The sequence below is a fragment of the Anomaloglossus baeobatrachus genome, chromosome 1 (assembly GCF_048569485.1).
Source record: "Anomaloglossus baeobatrachus isolate aAnoBae1 chromosome 1, aAnoBae1.hap1, whole genome shotgun sequence".
NCBI lineage: Eukaryota > Metazoa > Chordata > Amphibia > Anura > Aromobatidae > Anomaloglossus > Anomaloglossus baeobatrachus.
Genome location: NC_134353.1, coordinates 357262050 through 357289129, shown reverse-complemented (window position 1 = coordinate 357289129; position 27080 = coordinate 357262050). Strand labels below are relative to the sequence as shown.

Here is a 27080-nt window from a genome sequence, read left to right as displayed (position 1 = left end):
ATCTAAGCCGACCCTGATCGTTGGCTTAGGTCGGCCATTTTCGAGACCTACAAGTGTACTCAAGTGCCTTCCCCGCCGGGGATCAGAGCACATTTGATCAGACCTGTCGGCGCCTTTTTGGGCTTTCAGGCACCAGGTTACGGCTCAGTAGGTCTGTCAGACTGCAGCTCGAATTAGTCTGCATACTTTTTCGAAGCACTACCCAAGGCATGCTCATGCTTTGGCAGACGCGGGCTTGGGCAGACGCATTTTTCCGGCGTCTGTCGCCCATTTGTGAAGTTAGGTTTACCTGCTTCTCAGTTGTCTGTTTATTCCCACCCATGGACTGCTTTTGAACGTCCCATGGTCTGGGTCTCCCATAGGAACGATAAAGAAAAAGAGAATTTTGTTACTTACCGTAAATTCTTTTTCTTATAGTTCCGTCATGGGAGACCCAGCACCCTCCCTATTGCCTGTTGGCAGGTTTCTTGTTCTGTGTGTCTTCACCGGCTGTTATTGTTGTAGACAGAGGTTCCGGTTCTTCCGGATTTTACTCTGTCTCTTCTTGTGGGTGGATGTCCTCCTTCAGCTTTTGCACTAAACTGGCTAGGACTGGCTAGCAGGGGGTGTATATGCTAGGAGGGAGGAGCTACACGTTTTGAGTGTGGTAACTTTGTGTGTCCTCCGGGGGCAGTAGCTATACACCCATGGTCTGGGTCTCCCATGACGGAACTATAAGAAAAAGAATTTACGGTAAGTAACAAAATTCTCTTTTTTAGTGTGTAAAAAGAAGCAAAGCATAAAAAAAACTACTTAAGGCTCTGTGCGCACTAGGCGGATTTTCCCGCGGATTAGCTGCATATTTCACTGCAGAAAATGTTCATAACCTTTTTGCATTGATTTACCAGCAAAACCTATGGGAAAAAGAAAATGCTGTGCGCACTATGTGGATTTTGACAGCTGCATGTTTTGCTGCGGGATTCCTGCAGCAAAAACAATTGCATGTCACTTCTTTTCCGCAGGTAGCTGCGGCATTTCACTTATGTAATCGTGAAATCCTGCAGGGAAAAACCTGCGGAAAAACCGCACCAAATCCGCAACAAAACGCATGCGGATTTCGTTGCGGTTTTTTTTTTGCGTGTTTTTTTCCGCGGGTGCGGAAATCTTTCAGAACCTGCAGAATTGTCTTAAGAAAATTCCATTTTCTAGTGCTCACAGGGCCTAAAATGGGGTGTAATAATCACATTGACCCAAAGAATAAATATATAAACTATAGGTTAATTGCTGGTGTTTGTTCATTCTGCAACTGCAAAATCTGAATAAAGAGCGATCAAAGATGTTATGTACACAAAAGTGGTGTATATAAATATGTATAACTCCTTGTGCAAAAAATAAGCTCTCATACAGCTCTGTTAGCCAAAAAATAAGTTACAGCTCTGAATATGGGGACAAAAAACTATTTTTTTTAAAAAAGAGCATTTTTACTGTGGGAGTGTGATAGCAAACTTTATAAATCTGCTATTGCTGTAATCACAGTGACACAAAGATTAAAGCCATCTTATCACTAATATTGCAATCTGAACCACACAAAAATAAAAATAAGTATCCTTGTACTGCTGTCTTATTTGTTCATTCTACCTCCAAAAAAAATCAGAATAAGGCTCAGCTCACATCTATCCTGTGCTCTCCGCTGAGTGCTTACATCTTATTTTCTGTGTAAATCCCAATAAATGCTTTTTGGACAATACCCCCGGACAGAGCCACTCAACTATAATGAGGCAGATGTAGTCACTTAGTACTTCATCTGGTCTCCGTTCCGGCGGTGTCCCATCATTTTAGCACACAAATTTGGTCGATCACAGTTCTATGCATGCCTAAAAAGATGGACACCAGCGAAACAGACACCAAACGGAGTCCAAAGTGTCTCCACAACATAAGTGCTCAGCGCAGAACAACAGAATGTGATATCTGCCTTACACTGGAAATGATCAAAAAATGTTCTGTACCCAAAATGTTACCAACACAAACTCCTAACTTTTCTCACGTAAAAGCAGCCCCCACTCAGATTTTTCATCTGTGTCTGGAAATATCATGGGCTCCCACATTACTGGTAGAACAAAGACTCTAGAAAAGCAATATTGCTCCGACCCCCCCCCTAAATAAAATCCAGTGAAATCTGCGCTCCCAACTCCAAATGCCCCCTCATTCTGAAACCTCCCGTGCCTAAATCACAGTAAACGACCATGTGTGGGGTATTATTGTAGCAGGGAAAGCCCAGTTAACAATTTACAGGGTGCTTGTCTCCAGAAGCAGGCTTTTGGGCACAATGTATGGCGGCACTAGGTTGGGATGTTTGCAATTCTCCAGAAAATAGTCAGTGCATCCAAAGAATAATTCATTAAGAGGTGCAAGGTCTACAGTGGGGTCACTTTTAGGGTTTTCTAGTCTTCTGACACCTTAGGCGATCCGCAAATGTCGTCCGCAAGCTTTTCTATCGTAATTTGTGCTCTGTAAACCAAATGACGCCCCTACCTGCTCAGCCCTGCCGTGTGGCCAAACAGTGGTTTTTGGTGACCTATAGGGCATCACCGTGTTCGGGAGAAATTGCACAAAAAATTGTGGGGTCAATTGTTACCTTATAATCCTTGTAAAAAAAAATTACATTTTTATCACTAAATTGTTATATTTCCATGTCCCAATGTTATAACATTTTGTGAGGCACCTGTGGGTTCCAAATACTCAATGTTACCCCTAGATTAATTCCTTAAGCAGTGAAGTTTTCTATACGGGGGTCACTTGTGTGTTTTTTGTTGTTTGTTTGGGTTTTTTTTGTTTTTTTTTTTTTTTGGTGCATTGGCAACTTAGGGGTCCTGGAAATGCGACATGGTGCTTATCTTTTTTTTCAGCCAAATTTGTGTTCCAGAATTCAAATACCACCTCTTCCCTTCCGAGCCCTGCTGTTTGCCCCAACAGAACATTTTGAGTACTTGTGTATCACCGCCCTCGGTACCAAACTGGGCCATCCATTTTTTTTTCGTGTTCTCTTGCAAAAGTGAACAATTGGGGGCTAAAGCAACACTTTCATGAAAAATAATAAAAATATTATCAAATTTTGTGAAGTGCCTGTGTATTTATATTCTAACCAACCGCCACCTTTTCCACAATCCCTTTAAAAGAAGCACTCCCATGAAGATTTTTTGAATGACTCTATATATGTGCATGTAGATGTAACGTGTAAGTGTTAATATTCTCACCTACCGCTGCTCTCTCCAGGATCCTGCGCTGTTCTGCTCCTATTCTCAGTGATGTCACCGTTGCTCTCTCCAGGAATCAGTGCTGTTCTGCTCCTATTCTCACTGATGTCACCGTTGCTCTCTCCAGGAATCAGCGCTGTTCTGCTCTTATTCTCAGTGATGTCACCGTTGCTCTCTCCAGGATCCAGCCCTGTTCTTCTCCTCTTCTCCGTGATGTCACCGCTGCTCTCTCCAGGATCCAGCGCTGTTCTGCTCCTATTCTCAGTGATGTCACCGCTGCTCTCTCCAGGATCCAGCGCTGTTCTGCTCCTCTTCTCAGTGATGTCACCGCTGCTCTCTCCAGGATCCAGCGCTGTTCTGCTCCTCTTCTCAGTGATGTCACCACTGCTCTCTCCAGGATCCAGCGCTGTTCTGCTCCTCTTCTCAGTGATGTCACCGCCGCTCTCTCCAGGATTCAGCGCTGTTCTGCTCCTATTCTCAGTGACGTCACCATTCTTCAGACTAGCCACTTTAGAGCCAGAAGTCTCTTTTTACAATGTAAGTCTATGGAGCCTTGTTCAGACACTCCATAGACTTGCATTGTAAAAACTACTTTCAAGATGTAATTTTTAAGTAGCTGCATAATTCACTACATATACATAGATTTAGTTAAAAAAAAGAAAAAAACCCCGAAACTTTGAAAGGGTGTCTTTTAGGATACTTTCACACCAGTTTTTTGCCATCAGGCACAATCCGGTTTGTGCCTGATGTGAAGGATCCGTCACAGATTGTGGCAAAATTGATGCAACGGATCCGGTAAAAAAATGGTCCTGTCTCATTTTTTCCCTTCAGGCCAAAGGTTATTTGCTATGGAAGAGAGAGAGAGAGAGAGAACATTTCTTGTGACTAGAAGTGAATTTACACAGCGTCTGGGCATGCCAAGAAAGAAAAAACTGATCCGTCGCCTGATTCCATCATTTGATGGATCCGGCGCCCGTAGGCTTCAATTAAAAAAATAAAAATGGACGGCGCCGGATCCTTCGCCTTTTGCTTTTTCACCGGTCCCAAAAAATGTTCCTTTGGACACAGACAATTTTTGCCCGGATCCGGCGCACAATTCGGCGCTAATACAATTCTATGAGGAAAAAAAATGGATTCAGCGGCATCAGATGCCGAATCCGTTTTATCAGCAATTCGCTGGATTGTGCCGGATGGCAAAAATCTGATGAGTGAAAGAGGCCTAAGCAGGCACTCATGTTTTGTCTGGAGCATGCATATTGAAACTATATGGAGTGGTAAACCTATACATTGATACAGTTGAATCTACCTGTCCGATCTTATGTATAATGGTGTCTTTTTTTTTTTTTTCAGGAGCTATATGAAACACAAGAGGGATGATGGAGCAGATAAGAAACACGATGATGAAACTGTGGATGTCACGCCCATCATGATCTGTGTGTTTGTCATTATGTGCTGCTCTATGCTGGTCCTTTTGTTTAACTTCTATGACCGCTTAGGTAAGGAAATTGTATCCATACACCAAAAACTCAATCGGTGTTTTTTTTAACCTTTTAGTGATGGAGCCAAATTTGGCCTAAAAGACTACGCCCCACTTTTCAAATCTAGAGTATCACTTTATGTGGTAATAACTCTAGAATGTTTCTCATATCTCTGAAATTCGGAGGTTGTTTTTTTTTTTGTGATTGTTTTTTTATTTATATTACTGATATATTTAGGTTGATATGTTTTGTGGCCGTTTTGTTTTTTTTTTTTATGTAATTTTAGAAAAATTAGCAGTTTTTCAATTTTGCTTTTACCCTTAACGCATTCCTGACATTGGAAACACTGGTTTGTCTAATTTCGGGTCCCTTTTTGTATGCAAGCTCATAAGCTTACATCTCCCTCTAAGAGAAGTGGGTGGCGCGGAGTTTTGCCCGTTGCTGTTAATTCCTTAACACTAGAAGTCCCAGAGAGGGGTCATTTAACATTTCTACCATTGGAACCCTATGGAGCTCGAAATTGCTGGGACATCTAGTGTTAAAGGGAACCTGTCACGTACAATATGCATTTTCACCTATCAGCAGACGCATTTGTGCCCTAATTACACCTCCCTACCCATCCCTGTGTTATAAAATTGTATAATATGAAAGTAATAAAAAATGTTTTATTACTTCCATATTTCCTATGTAAATAGCAGAGCTCGTCGCCCCATGGGCGTCACATCGCCCTGTGGGCATTCACATACTTTCCATGGTATCACGCCCCTGTGGGCGTGATACCATGGATTCACATGAGCGACGTCCCCTGCCGCTCCTTCAGAATCCCACGCTTGTTTGCACTTGCCATTCCTGCTGCCTTTTCCAGGTGTTCACTTGCCGGACTCAGACGCGCTCTGCGCATGATCAGACTCTTCTGATCATGTGCAGCGTGCGTCTGAAACTGACAATGAGCACCCGGAAAAGGCGGCAGGAATGGTAAGTGCCAAGACGCCTGGGATTCTGAAGGAGCGGCAGGGGACGTCGCTCATGTGAATCCATGGTATCACGCCCACAGGGGCGTGATACTATGGAAAGTATGCACACACCCACAGGGCGATGTGATGCCCATGGGGCGACGAGCTCTGCTATTTACATAGGAAATATGGAAGTACTAAAACGTTTTTCATTACTTTTATATTACACAATTTTACAACACAGGGGTGGTCAGAACGCACATTGTATGTGACGGGTTCCCTTTAAATACCGGTGTCAATCTCTGACATCTGAATTCACAACTAGAGATGAGCGAACCGGTCCCGGTTCGGCTCGAGGCGGTTCGCCGAACGGGGGGTCTGGCTCGAGTTCGGCTCGTCGAACGTTCGACGAACCGAACTCGAGCCCATAGGAAACAATGGCAGGCAATCACAAACACAGTAAAACACCTAGAAAACACCCTCAAAGGTGTCCAAAAGGTGACAAACAACTCACAACACAACACAAACACATGGGAAAGTGACAAGGACATGTACTCATGCGAAAACAAAACAGCTGGACAAGGAAAAAGAGGAGGACACACAGATATAGGCATGGCACGCCCTTCTAAAGTCATGTAAAACACCGCAAGGTGACTCCAAGCGGAGTCTCCCTTTTTTCCAAAAATTGGGCCCCACACACCCACCCCTTCAGTGGCAGCAGTTGTGCCCCAGTTGTACACTTCACAGCTAGATTTGCATCAAGCACATTCAAAAATACGCCATTCTTATCCGTCCCCAGGATGACACCGGGGTAGGTAGCAAAGTCTTTCCTGATCCCAGCTCTGTTCATCTTGGCTTCTTTTAAAAACACAGCAAGCAAGGGTTACTCCAAGCGGAGTCTCCCTTTTTTCCAAAAATTGGGCCCCACACACACCCACCCCTTCAGTGGCAGCACTTGGGCCCCAGTTGTACACTTCACAGCTAGATTTGCATCAAGCACATTCAAAAATACGCTATTCTTAACCGTCCCCAGGATGACACCGGGGTAGGTAGCAAAGTCTTTCCTGATCCCAGCTCTGTTCATCTTGGCTTCTTTTAAAAACACAGCAAGCAAGGGTTACTCCAAGCGGAGTCTCCCTTTTTTCCAAAAATTGGGCCACACAGACACCCACCCCATCAGTGGCAGCACTTGGGCCCTAGTTGCAAACAGGATGTTTTGATTTGCATCAAGCACATTCAAAAATACGCTATTCTTAGCCGTCCCCAGGATGACACCGGGGTAGGTAGCAAAGTCTTTGCTGACCCATGACTTGTTCATCTTGGCTTCTTTTAAAAACAATGTAAGCAAGGGTTACTCCAAGCGGAGTCTCCCTTTTTTCCAAAAATTGGGCCACACAGACACCCACCCCATCAGTGGCAGCACTTGGGCCCTAGTTGCAAACAGGATGTTTTGATTTGCATCAAGCACATTCAAAAATACGCTATTCTTAGCCGTCCACAGGATGACACCGGGGTAGGTAGCAAAGTCTTTCCTGATCCCAGCTCTGTTCATCTTGGCTTCTTTTAAAAACACAGCAAGCAAGGGTTACTCCAAGCGGAGTCTCCCTTTTTTCCAAAAATTGGGCCACACAGACACCCACCACATCAGTGGCAGCACTTGGGCCCTAGTTGCAAACAGGATGTTTTGATTTGCATCAAGCACATTCAAAAATACGCTATTCTTAGCCGTCCCCAGGATGACACCGGGGTAGGTAGCAAAGTCTTTGCTGACCCATGACTTGTTCATCTTGGCTTCTTTTAAAAACAATGTAAGCAAGGGTTACTCCAAGCGGAGTCTCCCTTTTTTCCAAAAATTGGGCCACACAGACACCCACCCCATCAGTGGCAGCACTTGGGCCCTAGTTGCAAACAGGATGTTTTGATTTGCATCAAGCACATTCAAAAATACGCTATTCTTAGCCGTCCCCAGGATGACACCGGGGTAGGTAGCAAAGTCTTTCCTGATCCCAGCTCTGTTCATCTTGGCTTCTTTTAAAAACACAGCAAGCAAGGGTTACTCCAAGCGGAGTCTCCCTTTTTTCCAAAAATTGGGCCACACAGACACCCACCCCATCAGTGGCAGCACTTGGGCCCTAGTTGCAAACAGGATGTTTTGATTTGCATCCAGCACATTCAAAAATACGCTATTCTTAGCCGTCCCCAGGATGACACCGGGGTAGGTAGCAAAGTCTTTCCTGATCCCAGCTCTGTTCATCTTGGCTTCTTTTAAAAACACAGCAAGCAAGGGTTACTCCAAGCGGAGTCTCCCTTTTTTCCAAAAATTGGGCCACACAGACACCCACCCCATCAGTGGCAGCACTTGGGCCCTAGTTGCAAACAGGATGTTTTGATTTGCATCAAGCACATTCAAAAATACGCTATTCTTAGCCGTCCCCAGGATGACACCGGGGTAGGTAGCAAAGTCTTTGCTGACCCATGACTTGTTCATCTTGGCTTCTTTTAAAAACAATGTAAGCAAGGGTTACTCCAAGCGGAGTCTCCCTTTTTTCCAAAAATTGGGCCACACAGACACCCACCCCATCAGTGGCAGCACTTGGGCCCTAGTTGCAAACAGGATGTTTTGATTTGCATCAAGCACATTCAAAAATACGCTATTCTTAGCCGTCCACAGGATGACACCGGGGTAGGTAGCAAAGTCTTTCCTGATCCCAGCTCTGTTCATCTTGGCTTCTTTTAAAAACACAGCAAGCAAGGGTTACTCCAAGCGGAGTCTCCCTTTTTTCCAAAAATTGGGCCACACAGACACCCACCCCATCAGTGGCAGCACTTGGGCCCTAGTTGCAAACAGGATGTTTTGATTTGCATCAAGCACATTCAAAAATACGCTATTCTTAGCCGTCCCCAGGATGACACTGGGGTAGGTAGCAAAGTCTTTGCTGACCCATGACTTGTTCATCTTGGCTTCTTTTAAAAACAATGTAAGCAAGGGTTACTCCAAGCGGAGTCTCCCCTTTTTTCCAAAAATTGGGCCCCACACACACCCACCCCTTCAGTGGCAGCAGTTGTGCCCCAGTTGTACACTTCACAGCTAGATTTGCATCAAGCACATTCAAAAATACGCTATTCTTAACCGTCCCCAGGATGACACCGGGGTAGGTAGCAAAGTCTTTCCTGATCCCAGCTCTGTTCATCTTGGCTTCTTTTAAAAACACAGCAAGCAAGGGTTACTCCAAGCGGAGTCTCCCTTTTTTCCAAAAATTGGGCCACACAGACACCCACCCCATCAGTGGCAGCACTTGGGCCCTAGTTGCAAACAGGATGTTTTGATTTGCATCAAGCACATTCAAAAATACGCTATTCTTAGCCGTCCCCAGGATGACACCGGGGTAGGTAGCAAAGTCTTTCCTGATCCCAGCTCTGTTCATCTTGGCTTCTTTTAAAAACACAGCAAGCAAGGGTTACTCCAAGCGGAGTCTCCCTTTTTTCCAAAAATTGGGCCACACAGACACCCACCCCATCAGTGGCAGCATTTGGGCCCTAGTTGCAAACAGGATGTTTTGATTTGCATCAAGCACATTCAAAAATACGCTATTCTTAGCCGTCCCCAGGATGACACCGGGGTAGGTAGCAAAGTCTTTCCTGATCCCAGCTCTGTTCATCTTGGCTTCTTTTAAAAACACAGCAAGCAAGGGTTACTCCAAGCGGAGTCTCCCTTTTTTCCAAAAATTGGGCCACACAGACACCCACCCCATCAGTGGCAGCACTTGGGCCCTAGTTGCAAACAGGATGTTTTGATATGCATCAAGCACATTCAAAAATACGCTATTCTTAGCCGTCCCCAGGATGACACCGGGGTAGGTAGCAAAGTCTTTCCTGATCCCAGCTCTGTTCATCTTGGCTTCTTTTAAAAACACAGCAAGCAAGGGTTACTCCAAGCGGAGTCTCCCTTTTTTCCAAAAATTGGGCCACACAGACACCCACCCCATCAGTGGCAGCACTTGGGCCCTAGTTGCAAACAGGATGTTTTGATTTGCATCAAGCACATTCAAAAATACGCTATTCTTAGCCGTCCATAGGATGACACCGGGGTAGGTAGCAAAGTCTTTCCTGATCCCAGCTCTGTTCATCTTGGCTTCTTTTAAAAACACAGCAAGCAAGGGTTACTCCAAGCGGAGTCTCCCTTTTTTCCAAAAATTGGGCCACACAGACACCCACCCCATCAGTGGCAGCACTTGGGCCCTAGTTGCAAACAGGATGTTTTGATTTGCATCAAGCACATTCCAAATCCACAAGCATTTACTCTCCCCAGGATGACACAGGGGTAGTAAATTCCTTCTGGATCCATGACTTGTTCATTTTGATGAACGTCAGTCTGTCCACATTGTCACTGGACAGACGCGTGCGCTTATCTGTCAGCACACACCCAGCAGCACTGAATACACGTTCAGAGACAACGCTGGCAGCTGGACACGACAAAATCTCCAAGGCGTAAGTTGCGAGCTCTGGCCATTTTTGTAGGTTTGAAGCCCAAAAGGAGCAAGGCTCCAGTTGCACAGTCATGGCATCGATGTTCATTTGGAGATACTCCTGTATCATCCTCTCCAGCCGTTGACTATGTGTCAGACTTGTTGTCTCTGGTGGCCTTGCAAAAGAGGGTCTAAAAAAATTATGAAAAGATTCCATAAAATTGCTGTTACCGGCACCAGAAAAGGTCCTACTGGTACGGGTAGACTGTTGAAGATGACGAGACCGTCCCATGTTTGTCAAGTTACAACTGGGAGATTCACTCCCTGCACCTGCACGGTTGTTTGGTGGAAAAGCCGAGCTAAGATCTAGTAACAGCTTCTGCTGATACTCCTGCATACGTGCGTCCCTTTCTATGGCTGGAATTATGTCACAAAATTTGGACTTGTACCGGGGATCTAATAGTGTGGCAATCCAGTAGTCATCATCACTTCTAATTTTGACAATACGACTGTCATGTTGGAGGTAGTGCAACAAAAAGGCACTCATGTGTCTTGCGCAGCCATGCGGACCAAGTCCATGCTGTGTTTGTGGCATAGAGGTGCTACCCGTTCTTTCTTCCTCTGACATCTGACCCCAACCTCTTTCAACTGAAATTTGACCAAGGTCTCCCTCATCCGCTGAGTCTTCCATGTCCATGGACAGTTCGTCCTCCATTTCTTCATGTTCTCCTGCACCTTGCTCAACATTTCGCCTGCTACTATGCGCCCTTGTCGATCCCTGTCCCCCATGGTCCCATGCCTGCTGCGTTGGTGATGATGAACGTCTGGACCTTCGTGATGTTGTTGTCCCTTGCGCATATGAATCCTCCTGTAGTTCCTCCCCTTCATGTTGTCCCACCCCCTGACTCCGAATAGTGTTTAGCGTGTGCTCCAGCATGTAAATGACTGGAATCGTCATGCTGATAATGGCATTGTCAGAGCTAAACATATTCGTCGCCATGTCGAAACTGTGCAGAAGGGTGCATAGGTCCTTGATCTGAGACCACTCCATCAGGGTGATCTGCCCCACCTCTGCATCTCGTTGGCCCAGGCTATACGTCATGACGTATTGCACCAGGGCTCTGCGGTGCTGCCACAGTCGCTGTAACATGTGGAGAGTTGAATTCCAGCGTGTCGCCACATCGCATTTCAGGCGATGAACCGGCAGGCCGAAAGACTTCTGGAGCGATGCAAGTCGCTCTGCTGCGGCGCTTGAACGGCGGAAGTGAGCTGACAGTTTTCGTGCCCTGTTCAGAAGGCCATCTAGGCCGGGATAGTGTGTTAAAAATTGCTGCACGACAAGGTTCAACACGTGAGCCATACAAGGTACGTGTGTCACCTTGCCCAGGCGAAGTGCCGCACCCAGGTTTGCAGCATTGTCGCACACGGCCTTACCAGGCTGCAGTTTGAGTGGAGACATCCATTTATTAAACTCGGACCGCAAAGCTGACCACAACTCCTCAGCTGTGTGACTCTTATTACCAAGACATGTCAAGCTAAAGACCGCCTGATGCCGTTGCGCTCTGCTGCCAGCATAGTAATGAGGGGTGCGTGATTCCTTCTGCGCAGTGAGAACGCTGGTGGCCTGACCAGGCAGGCTTGGGGCGGAGGTGGAGGACCCAGATGAGGTGGAGGATGCAGAAGCAGTGGCGGAACTTGGACAGACAGAGGATTGACACACAAGTCGTGGGGACGGCAAGACTTGTGCAGCAGACCCTTCACCATCTATCACCATAGTTACCCAGTGCCCAGTCAGCGACATGTAACGTCCCTGTCCATGCTTACTGGTCCAAGTATCGGTGGTGAAATGCACCCGTTCACACACAGAGTTTCTCAAGGAAGCGGTGATGTTGTGTGCGACATGCTGGTGTAGCGCGGGCACACCTTTCTTAGAGAAGTAGTGGCGACTAGGCATCTGGTACTGGGGCACAGCGACAGACATAAGGTCTCTAAAATCCTGTGTGTCCACTAGGCGGAAAGGCAGCATTTCGGTAGCCAACAGCTTACAGAGGGATAGAGTCAACCTCTTAGCTTTGTCATGGGTCGGAGGAAGTGGCCTTTTATTTGACCACATCTGAGGGACAGAGATCTGGCTGCTGTGTGTAGACGGTGTTGAGTAGGGTGTCCCTTGAAAAATGCAGGTTTGTGAGGAAAGTGCAGGCGGAGACATGATGTTGCCTTCATCCAACGTTGGTGCTATCGATGTCTGAGAGAGCTGTACACACTCACTTGTTTCCCCTTCCAAACCAACTGACGACCTTACAAGCAAACTGCCTGTTGCGGTTACAGTGGTGGAAGTTTTGCGTGGAAAAACAGGTGTGGCAGCTGTCCCCACAGTCCTAGAAGATGAAGAGCGCGCGGATGCAGTGGAAGGGGCGGGCGGTGGATGGTTCGCTCCACTAGGCCGCATTGCAGCACGGTGAGCTTCCCACCGGGACTTATGATATTTAGTCATGTGACGATTCATGGAAGAAGTTGTCAAACTGCTGAGGTTTTGACCTCTACTAACAGAATCATGACAAATGTTACATATCACATGAGTTGGGCGATCTTTTTCGATGTGAAAAAAGGACCAGGCTAGGCAAGGCTTAGAGGCCATGCGACCTGTTGATCCACCCCGAATAATGCTCATAGGCAGAGTGGTGGCTGAGGATGCAGTTGTAGACGTGCTACCAGTGCTCCGACTCGGTCCAGGAAGGCGCAAGGTAACTTCGTCGTCGGTTGCATCCTCCTCCACCGCCTCTGTTGACCTCCTCGAGTGCCTGACTGGGGGTTGACAGTAGGTGGGATCTAGAACGTCATCATCAATTGTTGTGTTTGCACTCCCCTCCCCCTCAGACCGAGCCTCTTCTTGCCCTGACGGAATATTTAAGTTGTCATCCCAATCGGGTATCTGCGTCTCATCTTCATCAGTATGTTCCTCATTGTCTATAACCACAGGTGTTACAGTTTGTGACAAAGGGTCAACATTATGCTCAGAAACTTGGTCCTCACGGCCTGAATCTGAGTCACAAAGGTTCTGGGCATCACTGCAGACCATTTCCTGTTCTGTACTCACTGTAGCTTGGGAGCAGACCTCTGATTCCCAGGCTATAGTGTGACTGAACAGCTCTGCAGACTCAGCCATCTCAGTTCCACCATACTGTGCAGGGCTGATGGAGACTTCAGAGCTGGGAGAAAGCAAGTTTGATTGGGATGACAACTCAGAGGACTGGTGTTTTTTGGATGCGGTACTTGAAGTGGCAGAGAGGGCACTTGTTGGACCACTTGAGATCCATTCAAGCATTTTCCTTTTTTGCCCATCATCTACCTTTGTTCCTGTTGTTCGTGTCCGTAACAAAGGGAGCACATCGGATTGTCCACGGTAAGTAGTAGACATCTTACTTTTGCTGGTAGATGGTCTATCTTCAGCAGATGATAATGGAGCTTTGCCACCTTCCCCACGGACAAAACCTTTTTTGCCTTTTCCACCACGCCTCTTCCCCTTTCCACCAGCATCTGTCATTTTGCCACTCATGTTGATTGCGACAAGATTGTGGACTGAAAATGTGGTAGTAAAAATTGAGAGGTGGTGAAGATTGCAGTGGTGGTCTAGCTTTATTAACAGCAGAATAATAAAGAATAAATATCCCTGACAATGCAACTTAGTTATAATTAGTTGGAGTGTGCAACGCAGGCAGACGTGCTGCAAATGTCTTTGCACTAGTGGGACTATAGCAAAGTCCAATAGCCACGTATAGGATGCCACTAGGTACACTGAGTGTTTGCTAGTATAATGGCTTGGTTAGAATGAGTTGTAGTGTGCAACGCAGGCAGACGCGCTCTGCAAATGTCTTTGCACTAGTGGGACTATAGCAAAGTCCAATAGCCACGTATAGGATGCCACTAGGTACACTGAGTGTTTGCTAGTATAATGGCTTGGTTAGAATGAGTTGTAGTGTGCAACGCAGGCAGACGCGCTCTGCAAATGTCTTTGCACTAGTGGGACTATAGCAAAGTCCAATAGCCACGTATAGGATGCCACTAGGTACACTGAGTGTTTGCTAGTATAATGGCTTGGTTAGAATGAGTTGTAGTGTGCAACGCAGGCAGACGCGCTCTGCAAATGTCTTTGCACTAGTGGGACTATAGCAAAGTCCAATAGCCACGTATAGGATGCCACTAGGTACACTGAGTGTTTGCTAGTATAATGGCTTGGTTAGAATGAGTTGTAGTGTGCAACGCAGGCAGACGCGCTCTGCAAATGTCTTTGCACTAGTGGGACTATAGCAAAGTCCAATAGCCACGTATAGGATGCCACTAGGTACACTGAGTGTTTGCTAGTATAATGGCTTGGTTAGAATGAGTTGTAGTGTGCAACGCAGGCAGACGCGCTCTGCAAATGTCTTTGCACTAGTGGGACTATAGCAAAGTCCAATAGCCACGTATAGGATGCCACTAGGTACACTGAGTGTTTGCTAGTATAATGGCTTGGTTAGAATGAGTTGTAGTGTGCAACGCAGGCAGACGCGCTCTGCAAATGTCTTTGCACTAGTGGGACTATAGCAAAGTCCAATAGCCACGTATAGGATGCCACTAGGTACACTGAGTGTTTGCTAGTATAATGGCTTGGTTAGAATGAGTTGTAGTGTGCAACGCAGGCAGACGCGCTCTGCAAATGTCTTTGCACTAGTGGGACTATAGCAAAGTCCAATAGCCACGTATAGGATGCCACTAGGTACACTGAGTGTTTGCTAGTATAATGGCTTGGTTAGAATGAGTTGTAGTGTGCAACGCAGGCAGACGCGCTCTGCAAATGTCTTTGCACTAGTGGGACTATAGCAAAGTCCAATAGCCACGTATAGGATGCCACTAGGTACACTGAGTGTTTGCTAGTATAATGGCTTGGTTAGAATGAGTTGTAGTGTGCAACGCAGGCAGACGCGCTCTGCAAATGTCTTTGCACTAGTGGGACTATAGCAAAGTCCAATAGCCACGTATAGGATGCCACTAGGTACACTGAGTGTTTGCTAGTATAATGGCTTGGTTAGAATGAGTTGTAGTGTGCAACGCAGGCAGACGCGCTCTGCAAATGTCTTTGCACTAGTGGGACTATAGCAAAGTCCAATAGCCACGTATAGGATGCCACTAGGTACACTGAGTGTTTGCTAGTATAATGGCTTGGTTAGAATGAGTTGTAGTGTGCAACGCAGGCAGACGCGCTCTGCAAATGTCTTTGCACTAGTGGGACTATAGCAAAGTCCAATAGCCACGTATAGGATGCCACTAGGTACACTGAGTGTTTGCTAGTATAATGGCTTGGTTAGAATGAGTTGTAGTGTGCAACGCAGGCAGACGCGCTCTGCAAATGTCTTTGCACTAGTGGGACTATAGCAAAGTCCAATAGCCACGTATAGGATGCCACTAGGTACACTGAGTGTTTGCTAGTATAATGGCTTGGTTAGAATGAGTTGTAGTGTGCAACGCAGGCAGACGCGCTCTGCAAATGTCTTTGCACTAGTGGGACTATAGCAAAGTCCAATAGCCACGTATAGGATGCCACTAGGTACACTGAGTGTTTGCTAGTATAATGGCTTGGTTAGAATGAGTTGTAGTGTGCAACGCAGGCAGACGCGCTCTGCAAATGTCTTTGCACTAGTGGGACTATAGCAAAGTCCAATAGCCACGTATAGGATGCCACTAGGTACACTGAGTGTTTGCTAGTATAATGGCTTGGTTAGAATGAGTTGTAGTGTGCAACGCAGGCAGACGCGCTCTGCAAATGTCTTTGCACTAGTGGGACTATAGCAAAGTCCAATAGCCACGTATAGGATGCCACTAGGTACACTGAGTGTTTGCTAGTATAATGGCTTGGTTAGAATGAGTTGTAGTGTGCAACGCAGGCAGACGCGCTCTGCAAATGTCTTTGCACTAGTGGGACTATAGCAAAGTCCAATAGCCACGTATAGGATGCCACTAGGTACACTGAGTGTTTGCTAGTATAATGGCTTGGTTAGAATGAGTTGTAGTGTGCAACGCAGGCAGACGCGCTCTGCAAATGTCTTTGCACTAGTGGGACTATAGCAAAGTCCAATAGCCACGTATAGGATGCCACTAGGTACACTGAGTGTTTGCTAGTATAATGGCTTGGTTAGAATGAGTTGTAGTGTGCAACGCAGGCAGACGCGCTCTGCAAATGTCTTTGCACTAGTGGGACTATAGCAAAGTCCAATAGCCACGTATAGGATGCCACTAGGTACACTGAGTGTTTGCTAGTATAATGGCTTGGTTAGAATGAGTTGTAGTGTGCAACGCAGGCAGACGCGCTCTGCAAATGTCTTTGCACTAGTGGGACTATAGCAAAGTCCAATAGCCACGTATAGGATGCCACTAGGTACACTGAGTGTTTGCTAGTATAATGGCTTGGTTAGAATGAGTTGTAGTGTGCAACGCAGGCAGACGCGCTCTGCAAATGTCTTTGCACTAGTGGGACTATAGCAAAGTCCAATAGCCACGTATAGGATGCCACTAGGTACACTGAGTGTTTGCTAGTATAATGGCTTGGTTAGAATGAGTTGTAGTGTGCAACGCAGGCAGACGCGCTCTGCAAATGTCTTTGCACTAGTGGGACTATAGCAAAGTCCAATAGCCACGTATAGGATGCCACTAGGTACACTGAGTGTTTGCTAGTATAATGGCTTGGTTAGAATGAGTTGTAGTGTGCAATGCAGGCAGACGCGCTCTGCAAATGTCTTTGCACTAGTGGGACTATAGCAAAGTCCAATAGCCACGTATAGGATGCCACTAGGTACACTGAGTGTTTGCTAGTATAATGGCTTAGTTATCAGTTGGAGTGTGCAGAGGACAAGAGGGTACAGTGGCAGGATTGTGGTGCTCTGGGTAGAGGAATGGAAGACTGCCTTTCTATTCCCTTCTAATGGTGAAATGCAGGTAGGAAATCCCTGACCTGGGCTACACAGACGCTGTTGCTGTTTGCAGGACCTGTCACCTATGGCTCTCTGACCCTGCCGGTTGGAGCCCTTAAAAGGACTGCTATAAAGTGCTCTCCCTAAGCTGTCTAACGCTGTGTATGCAGCGCATACAGCTGTATCGGCTATAGGACTCAGGAAGACGGAGCTGCGACAGTGATGTCTGACACCAAAGACGCAGAAGGCAGATAATGGCGTCCGTGAAGAAAATGTCCGGTTTTATAATGCAGGGACATGTGACATGCAGATCCTATCACACATGCCGTTGCTTCTCTGGCTCAAAGTCCACTTAGCTGTGTGTGTGTCTGGGATTGGCTGACATGCTGGCCCGCCCCACAAGACGCGCGCGCTTAGGGAAGGAAGACAAGAAAAAAAAAAAAAAAAAATGGCGATCGCCATTATAGAAACAGCAGTGATCTGAAGGCGCTGTTCACGCACACTATACACTGAAATGTGATAATAGTTTGATTCACAGAGTGACTTACACTATTACAGCAGAAACCAAGCTATGATTTAGCTGTTTTTTGGCTGCTAGAACCGTTCTCGAACGTTTCTAGAACTACCGAGCTTTTGCAAAAAGCTCGAGTTCTAGTTCGATCTAGAACATGCCCCAAAATCACTCGAGCCGCGAACTGGAGAACCACGAACCACGAACCGCGCTCAACTCTATTCACAACGCAAGACTTGAAAGGCGCCTGTTCCACATACCCATCGATTCCCCTTGACGTGATCATAGGGTGACAATAGTTGCTTCGGCACCTTGATGTCTGTTGAAGACCCCCGTGCTTGCCATGATGAAGACTAGGATATGGCTGTCATTCATAGGCGACTGTGATTTTTATTATTACTGCAATACCGTAGTATTGTATTACATAGTATAAGTCATGAGATGATCGCAAGTTCAAGTCCCCTAAGAGGTTTAAAAAGGAAGAATTTTAATTTTTTTTTAGTATTTAAAGGAAAAAATAAGCAATGTATATTCAAATATAAAGAAAATCGAAATGCCAGAACTGAGGTTTTTTGGTCACCCCATCACTGCAAAAAAATGGACCTAGACAATCATGTTCTCTCATTGTTACGGTACAATAAAAGCCAATTAAATAAAATCCACCTCATGCACCATTTCACCACACTTGGAATGTTTTGGTTTTTTTTATTTTTTTATTATATTGAATGCTAAACTCAATGGAGACATTCAAAACAATTTGTTCTGAAAAAAAAACAAGCTCTCATGTGGCTATGTCAACGGAAGAATAAAAATGTATATGGGGCATCAGTCAGATAAGATAAGCAGATCTCTCAAAGAGAACGCAGGAGCGATTGGCTGAGCGAGCGCTTTCTTGTATGGGAGAGATGGCTATTGGCCAAATAACCGGTCAACCGTAATTCCAACGACAGCCATCTAAGGTGTATGGGGGCTGTAGCCTAGGTCCAGACTGTGTCTAGGCCCATTGCTGGGGACACGCTCAGGACGTATGCGTCCAACAGTGGGCATAAAGCGTGCAGCATCCAGCCACCATAATGTCCCATTGTAAAGAAAACTATACTACATAGTATACATTTTTTTTCTCAATGGTCTTTTGTTCATGAAAGTGCAGTCTGCAGTAACACAGTAAGGCTAAGTTCACATTTCCGCTAAAATGTATCAGTCACAATCTGCTGCTCTTGTAAACAACGGAATCCGTTTAGCGGATTCCGTTGCTGCCATAGACTTGTATGAGCAGCGGATTGTGACTGATGATGCTGCGTTGCACCCTCCGCTCGACTGATCAGTCGTGGAACGACTGACCGCCGGGCGGGAGGAACGCAGCATGTAACGTCTTTTGAGCAGCGCGATCCGTCTGATTTCGCTGCGCATGCTCTCTGGCTCCCTGCACACGTCACCAGCTTTGGTTGGTTACCCGATATTTACCCTGGTTACGGTGCAAGGAGACAGCGCTAAGCGGTGTAGGCCCGTAACCAAGGTAAACATCGGGTGCTTTGCTACCCGATATTTAGTCTGGTTACGTGTGCAGGGACACCTCTCCGCTCAGCCCCGCCCCCTCTCGCACTCCGCACATGTGTGTACACACACACACACACACTCACTCATACACTCACCTGTCCCCAGCCATGCAGACCGCAGCACTGCCACTGACATCCTCAGCGCCTGGCCCCGCCCCCAGCTCGGCTCCGCCCCCTCCCGCATTCAGCATGTGTGTATACACACATACACACACACACACACACACAGTGCCCTCAGTGCCACGGCCCGGCCCCGCTCGGCTCCCCCCCCCCCCCGAACTCCGCCCCCCGCACACAACGGAATCCGACAAAGAATTCTGTTCTTTGTCATCCGTTGTACAGCGTTGAACAGCTCATCAGTCACATGCGTCAAGTGACGCATGTGACTGATACAAAACAACGGAAATGTGAACTTAGCCTAAAACGTATGCCAGTGTAAGAACACTCGTGAGGCCTACATCTGGTGAATGGTTACTCATAACACCTCGCCTTAGTGCCTTAGTATAGATTTTAGTGGTTTGGGTGTCAGAAAAAAATGTATTTTGTATGCAAAGGAGTGGGCTTTGGTGCACCCTTGTAGGGGTCAAAGGCTTGGTACACTGTTATGCCCCCTCAATTTGTAAACTGAGCACTGTGATATCTTGATTGACCTCAGTCAGCTGCTCTGCATGGACAATGACAAGCACTCGCATCATAATATTGTGCTCTGTACTGTACTGCAGATAGGAGCAAGCAATAGGAGCCTGCAGTGACACTGTGTGACAGCGGCTGGGCTCCTGCAGTGTCACTGGGTAGATGCCGGACTGCTGATTCAGTTCAGTCAGGGCTAGCTTTAGTGGTGTTAATCAAGATATGACTGTATACAAATTAAGGGGGCATTGGGATTTTTTTTTTCTGGCAACCAAACAACTGAAATATACATTACAGGTGTGTGTATATATAATATATATATATATATATATATATATATATATATATATATATAATATACATTTTTTATAGGGGTTACAACCCTGTATGTGGCTTAATTAGCATTTAGGGGAACATAGGTAACAGAAGAAAATATACCCCACAATTGAACGTGGCAATATCCCATGTTTGGGATCTAACTGGCAGTCCCTTTTCATAAAATCTTGGTCACCAGGAGCAGTTTGTTATAACAAAAATTGTGCTTTACTCACCATCCCCGGGTTCACTTTTGAATCCCTGGTGCTGCTCCCCTTGTTCGGTATTGGCTATGATGTTTCTTATTCATGACTACTACCGGAGAAAGAATAAATCCCTTCATGACATATGACATACATTTACATCAAGTGTCACCCTCCTGACTTTAAGGGGGGCTCGCATCCCAAGCCATCATCTGCCTCTAAAAGCTCCTGCCGCAGCTGTGCCACCATCAATTTCTTCATGGTGACCAAAAAAAAATAGTAATTTCTTGTGCAAACATAGCAATACAGTAAAAGAAAAGCCATACATTTGGTACTGTAGTGATTCGATCCCAGAATAAAGGGAATCTTGACACTTCTATAGGATGGTGAAATATAAAGAAAGCAGTTTAGAGTGCATGAGCCCCCCCAGCCCTTGATGTATGATGGGACATGTCACATAATTTTGTGAGGCCATCTGACGGGTCACGTGATGAACACACAGGTAAATGTGAGGAGACAAACAGTAGCACGCTGTCAATTTTTTTACATTGCGTGCAGCGTTAAACATAACAATAGAGAATACTATAACGTAAGGGATGGCACTATACATAATGAGTGAATCAAATGGAATAAGTGAACAATTTTTTTCAATTGCGAACAACACTAAACATAAGAGAAGACCCTGTATACTAAGGGACAGCGCTTTACATAATGAGGAAGTTTCTTTTGCAAACAAAAGTATTACTCCCATTATTATTCTTCAATACAGCGTTTTGTTTTTTTAAATACAGTGATGGAGTGGTGCTTTAAATCTAAGTCCCCTGCCCCTGCCTTATACTCACCTTCTGGCATCTTCATCTTTTTGCAGTGTAGTTCCGGTCAGTCTCCTATGATTTATCACCTCCCAACAGCTCCGGTGTTTAATGGAAGCGCGCTGGAGGTCACAACTCAATGCGAGTCTATGAGAGCCTCATTCTGGCTCTCATAGTCTTGCATTGAGACCTTGTGACGTAACTTCCGACTTTCAGCCAGCTAGACGTTACGGGCACAAAAAAACAATGAAGCCGCTGGAGGGTAGTGGCAGGGGGCTGTCATTTCAAGCACCACTCAACCCCCCCCCCTCCCTGATATATTGGTGCCTTAATATATATATATATATATATATATATATATATATATATATATATATATATATATATATATATATATATATATATATATATATACATATATATATATGTATATATATATATATGTATATATATATACCCACGTATATATATATACACACGTATATATATATACACACGTATATATATATATACACACGTATATATATATATACACACGTATATATATATACACACGTATATATATATACACACGTATATATATATATATATATGTATATATATATGTATATATATATATGTGTATATATATGTATGTATGTGTGTGTGTGTAAAATATCTCTCCACCTCTCGCTCTCTCTCGCTCTCTCATGTCCCGTATATATTATTATTATATATATTTATATCTCTAAAATATGATTTATATTTATAATAAATATGTTGCATTTGAGCTATAAAATACATAATCTGTATTTAATGTCTATTTTTTTCCTTTACACGCAGTTTATATAATCATTGGAATATTCTGCTTGGCTGCATCAATAGGACTATACAGCTGTCTGTCTCCATTCGTCCGCATAATCCCATATGGGAAATGCAAGTGAGCACACCAAAGTATTATTCCTAGTTCTAACTGAAACATTTAGTAACAAGTGTGATAAAGAGATCATTTAATGTTTTCCTAAAATAACAGACATCCAAACAAATAAGAACTATTTTCTCTGCACTTGTCCATCTAAACTTTGATTCCTTTTCTTAGAGTGCCAGAAAATAATCTCCCCTACTTCCATAATCGCCCACCTATTTGGAAACTCCTGCTAGCCTCCTTCTGCATTGCGGTCAGTGTCATATGGGGAGTATATAGGAATGAAGACCAGTAAGTACTTCTGATTACAATGTAAAGGCAGTGATTGGAAAACCTTCATGATGGACTTAGTAAGCCTTCTTCTATCTTTCAGATGGGCCTGGATACTACAGGATATTCTTGGAATAGCTTTTTGTCTTTACATGTTGAAGGCAATTCGACTGCCAACATTTAAGGTAGGTATCGCTATAAAATAAGAAGGTTAACTTCGATAATTGTATACGTCATTCCACGTCAAGCATGCCTTCGGTGATGATGATTGTTTAATGATTATGGCAGCACTACAGTCGGTGGAGATCAATGATAAACACTGGTTATGTGATGGATACATAAGTGCCTAGCTCAGGTAGAGATGAATCTGAAACCCTGTTAACGTATTCGCTTATGTTACATCGTGATAGAAGCAAGTTCTTGACTTCTCGGGAGCTAATAGACACAGTATATAATACAGATTGACTGCTATTATACTAGATGCATTGGTTTGAGTTGATCTGGTACTAGGACTGATTATTTTCCTCTGGGCGCTCACTGTGCAGGTTTCGGGCACCTGTCTTTAATCTATCTCATTTGAGAGACTCTTATTATCTTCTTTTGTTCTCCTACCTACTTCTCTGTAGATTATTGTTCTAGGTGAGTTCAATGTGTATATATTATTACACTTTGATAGCCAGCTTATATCTGCAAATCATTTTAACTATTGGTTAGCCACCTAAAATATCACCACCTATTACAAGGGCGGAGAACTTCTGGCCCGCCAGCCATATGCGGACCGCAATGACTTTTTCTGCGGCTCCGTGCAGATTTCCAGAGACCGCATTGCTGAGGTGGCAGTCAAGTCTTGCTGGCTGCCAGTCCTTTAAACCCCGCACGCAGGATTACACTGCGATTGCTTCACTGAAGGATTTGGTCTCCACGCTGGCACGTACTTTGTGGGCGGGATGGACACAAGATGCGCTCCCCTTCCACAGAAGAGGAGCTGCTGCCCCAGCCTGCCCCAGGCCTTTCTGTACCCCGTGCCTGTCTGTGCCCCCCCCTGCCTGCCCCAGGTCTGTCTTTGCTCCCCTAGCCTGCCCCAGGTCTGTCTGTGACCCCCCAGCCTGACCCAGGTCTGTCTGTCCCCCCCCCAGCCTGACCCAGGTCTGTCTGTGCCCCCTCCCAGTTTGCTCCAGGTCTTTCTGTGCCCCCCCCCAGCCTGCCCCAGGTCTTTCTGTGCCCCCCCCAGCCTGCCCCAGGTCTTTCTGTGCCCCCCCCCAGCCTGCCCCAGGTCTGTCTGTGCATATACCCACAGCAATGTTTGTGCCTCCCCCAAGCCATGTCTGTGCTCCCCACCAATGATGTATAGTACAGAGCAAAGGTTTGGACACATCTTCTCATTCAAAGAGTTTTCTTTATTTTCATGACTCTGAAAATTGTAGATTCACATTAAAGGCATCAAAACCATGAATTAACACGTGTAAAGAAATATTTAACAAAAAAGTGTGAAGCAACTGAAAATATGTCTTATATTCTAGGTTCTTCAAAGTAGTCACCTTTTGCTTTGATTACTGCTTTGCACACTCTTGGCATTCTCTTCATGAGCTTCAAGAGGTAGTTACCGGAAATGGTCTTCCAACAGTCTTGAAGTAGTTCCCAGAGATGCTTAGCACTTGTTGGCCCTTTTGCTTTCACTCTGCGGTCCAGCTCACCCCAAACCATCTCGATTGGGTTCAGGTCTGGTGACTGTGGAGGCCAGGTCATCTGGCGTAGCACCCCATCACTCTCCTTTGTCAAATAGCCCTTACACAGCCTGGAGGCGTGTTTGGGATCATTGTCCTGTTGAAAAATAAATGATGGTCCAACTAAACGCAAACCGGATAGAATAGCATGCCGCTGCAAGATGCTGTGGTAGCCATGCTGGTTCAGTATGCCTTCAACTTTGAATAAGTTCCCAACAGTGTCACCAGCAAGGCACCCCCACACCATCACACCACCTCCTCGATGCTTCACGGTGGGAACCAGGCATGTAGAGTCCATCCATTCACCTTTTCTGCGTCGCACAAACACACGGTGGTTGGATCCAAAGATCTCAAATTTGGACTCCTCAGACCAAAGCACAGATTTCCACTGGTGTAATATCCATTCCTTGTGTTCTTTAGCCCAAACAAGTCTCTTCTGCTTGTTGCCTGTCCTTAGCAGTGGTTTCATAGCAGCTATTTTACCATGAAGGCCTGCTGCACAAAGTCTCCTCTTAACAGTTGTGTTCTAGAGATGTGTCTGCTGCTAGAACTCTGTGTGGCATTGACCTGGTCTCTAATCTGAGCTGCTGTTAAACTTCGATTTCTGAGGCTGGTGACTCGGATAAACTTATCCTCTGTAGCAGAGGGGACTCTTGGTCTTCCTTTCCTGGGTCGGTCCTCATGTGAGCCAGTTTCTTTGTAGCGTTTGATGGTTTTTGCCACTGCACTTGGGGACACTTTCAAAATTTTCCCATTTTTTTCTGACGGACCTTCATTTCTTAAAGTAATGATGGCCACTCGTTTTTCTTTACTTAGCTGCTTTTTTCTTGCCATAATATAAATTCTAACAGTCTATTCAGTAGGACTATCAGCTGTGTATCCACCAGACTTCTGCACAACACAACTGATGGTCCCAACCCCATTTATAAGGCAAGAAATCACACTTATTAAACCTGATAGGGCACACCTGTGAAGTGAAAACCATTTCCGGTGACAACCTCTTGAAGCTCCTCAAGAGAATGCCAAGAGTGTGCAAAGCAGTAATCAAAGCGAAAGGTGGCTACTTTGAAGAACCTAGAGTATAAGACATATTTTCAGTTGTTTCACACTTTTTTGTTAAAGATTTCTTTACACGTGTTAATTCATGGTTTTGATGCCTTTAATGTGAATCTACAATTTTCAGAGTCATGAAAATAAAGAAAACTCTTTGAATGAGAACGTGTGTCCAAACATTTGGTCTGTACTGTATATACCCCCAGTGCTGTCTATGCCCCGCAGCTTTCCTAGTGATGTATATTCCTCCCAGCCCTCCCCAGTAATGTATTTTCTCTCAGCGTCTCTTTTCATGTCTATGCCTCTCAGCCTACCCAGAGATCTATATTTCTCCCAACACTCTCCTGTGATGTATATGCCCCCAACCTCTCCTGTGATATATATGCCTCAGCCTCCCCAGCGATGTTTATTCCTCCCAAGACTCCCCTGTAATGTATATGCCCCCAGCCCATCCTGTGATGTACGGTATATGCCTCTATCCCCTCCTGTGATGTGTATACAGCCCTTTAATGTATATGCCCCCAGCCCATCCTGTGATGTATGGTATATGCCTCTATCCCCTCCTGTGATGTATATACAGCAGTCCCAGCTGGCTCAAACCTGAAAAAGCAGTTGTGTGAAGTAACAAAATCAATATTGCCTAATATCACAGCCGGACCAAAGAGAAGCTGCTCCAGCCACCACAGTGAGCTAATTGTTTGACTAAATATAGTAGGGTAATATTTAAGTTGATAATTTTGTGTGGCCCCTGAATTATGGTAGAAATTTCCAAATGACCCCCTGCAGAAAAAAGGTTCCCCACCCCTGTTCTGTAAGCTTCAGAGTTTACAAGTTGGAATTTTCGCTTCGTGTCAGCCCAATATTCCAGCCAGCCTACGATTCCTAATGACTGGATTGTCTGTTGCTTTGCTAAAATTGCAAGTTTTAAAACAAAGATCTTGTTGAAAGCAATTCTCATTAGTGTTTAAACTGGTTTTCCTTCTAACAAAGTTTATTTTAAATTTCATTTTTAACGATAGATCTTGGAATAATAGTAAGTTCCACAAGGGATGTGTTTAAAAATAATAAATGTCCTTGTGCTGAAATAATCTTATACAAGTGAATCTCAATAAATCAGAATATCACCAGAAAGTTAATTTATTTCAGTAATTTAATACAAAAAGGGAAACACATACCATATTTTTCGGACTATAAGACGCACTTATTCCCCCCCAAATGTTGGGGGAAAGTGGGGGGGTGCGTCTTATAGTCTAAATGTTGGGCATGGCTGTGGGGAATGAGGGTGCTGCGGTGGAGCAGGTCATCGGCGGCATGCACAGGCTGTAGCAGTGCCTGCCATGACCACGTGGGCCCGCTCATTTCATACGCTTGCACTCTCCCGCACATCATCTCTCAGCGCTGAAGCTGGCGCTGACAGGTGGGTGGGATGATGGGTGGGAGAGCTGGCCCACGTCATCACCCCTGGCAACTACAGCCTGGAGTGATAGTGTGCAGCTATATTCACAGCCCCCCGCGCATCATCATCAGCGCGGGGGGGGGGGGGGGGCAGTGAATAATATGGTATACTCACCTGTCACTGTTCCCTGCAGCATTGCGATGTACTCCTGTCTGCCGACCCGTTGATGTGTGTGGAGAGCGGTGCACACAGCATTGACATCATCCCTGTGTGCACGGCTCTCAACACACATCAGCAGGTAAGCAGATAGGAAGTTATCGCGATGCTGCAAGGAACGGTGACCGGCTCCACACAGGTCAGCGGCGCTGCTGCTGACACAGACAGGAGAACAAGCAATGCTGCTGGAGTGAGGAAGTGAGGAAAGGTGAGTATGAACGTTTATTTTTTTTCTGTGCCACAGGATGAGGGCATTTAGCAGGATGGGGGTATATAGCTGGATGGTGGACATATATACAAGGATGGGGATCATATACAAGGCAGGAGGATCATTACCAGGATGGGGTACCTTAGTAGAGAATTTGGAGACATTACCCCATAACTGTGTCGGCAGCAGATCCTCGCCCCATAACAAT

At 45.5% G+C, this 27080-nt stretch overlaps 1 protein-coding gene across 4 annotated transcripts in view; it reads left to right on the top strand.

The window, feature by feature from the left end:
* SPPL2B (signal peptide peptidase like 2B) overlaps positions 1 to 27080 on the top strand; it is a 94434-nt gene that overhangs the window by 44535 nt on the left and 22819 nt on the right. For all 4 annotated transcript variants that reach the window (XM_075352441.1, XM_075352440.1, XM_075352443.1 and 1 more), the window contains exons 6-9: positions 4584 to 4729; positions 21924 to 22020; positions 22180 to 22296; positions 22379 to 22460. In XM_075352441.1, coding sequence (XP_075208556.1) covers positions 4584 to 4729; positions 21924 to 22020; positions 22180 to 22296; positions 22379 to 22460 — 442 coding nt within the window. The remainder of the gene's footprint in view (positions 1 to 4583; positions 4730 to 21923; positions 22021 to 22179; positions 22297 to 22378; positions 22461 to 27080) is intronic.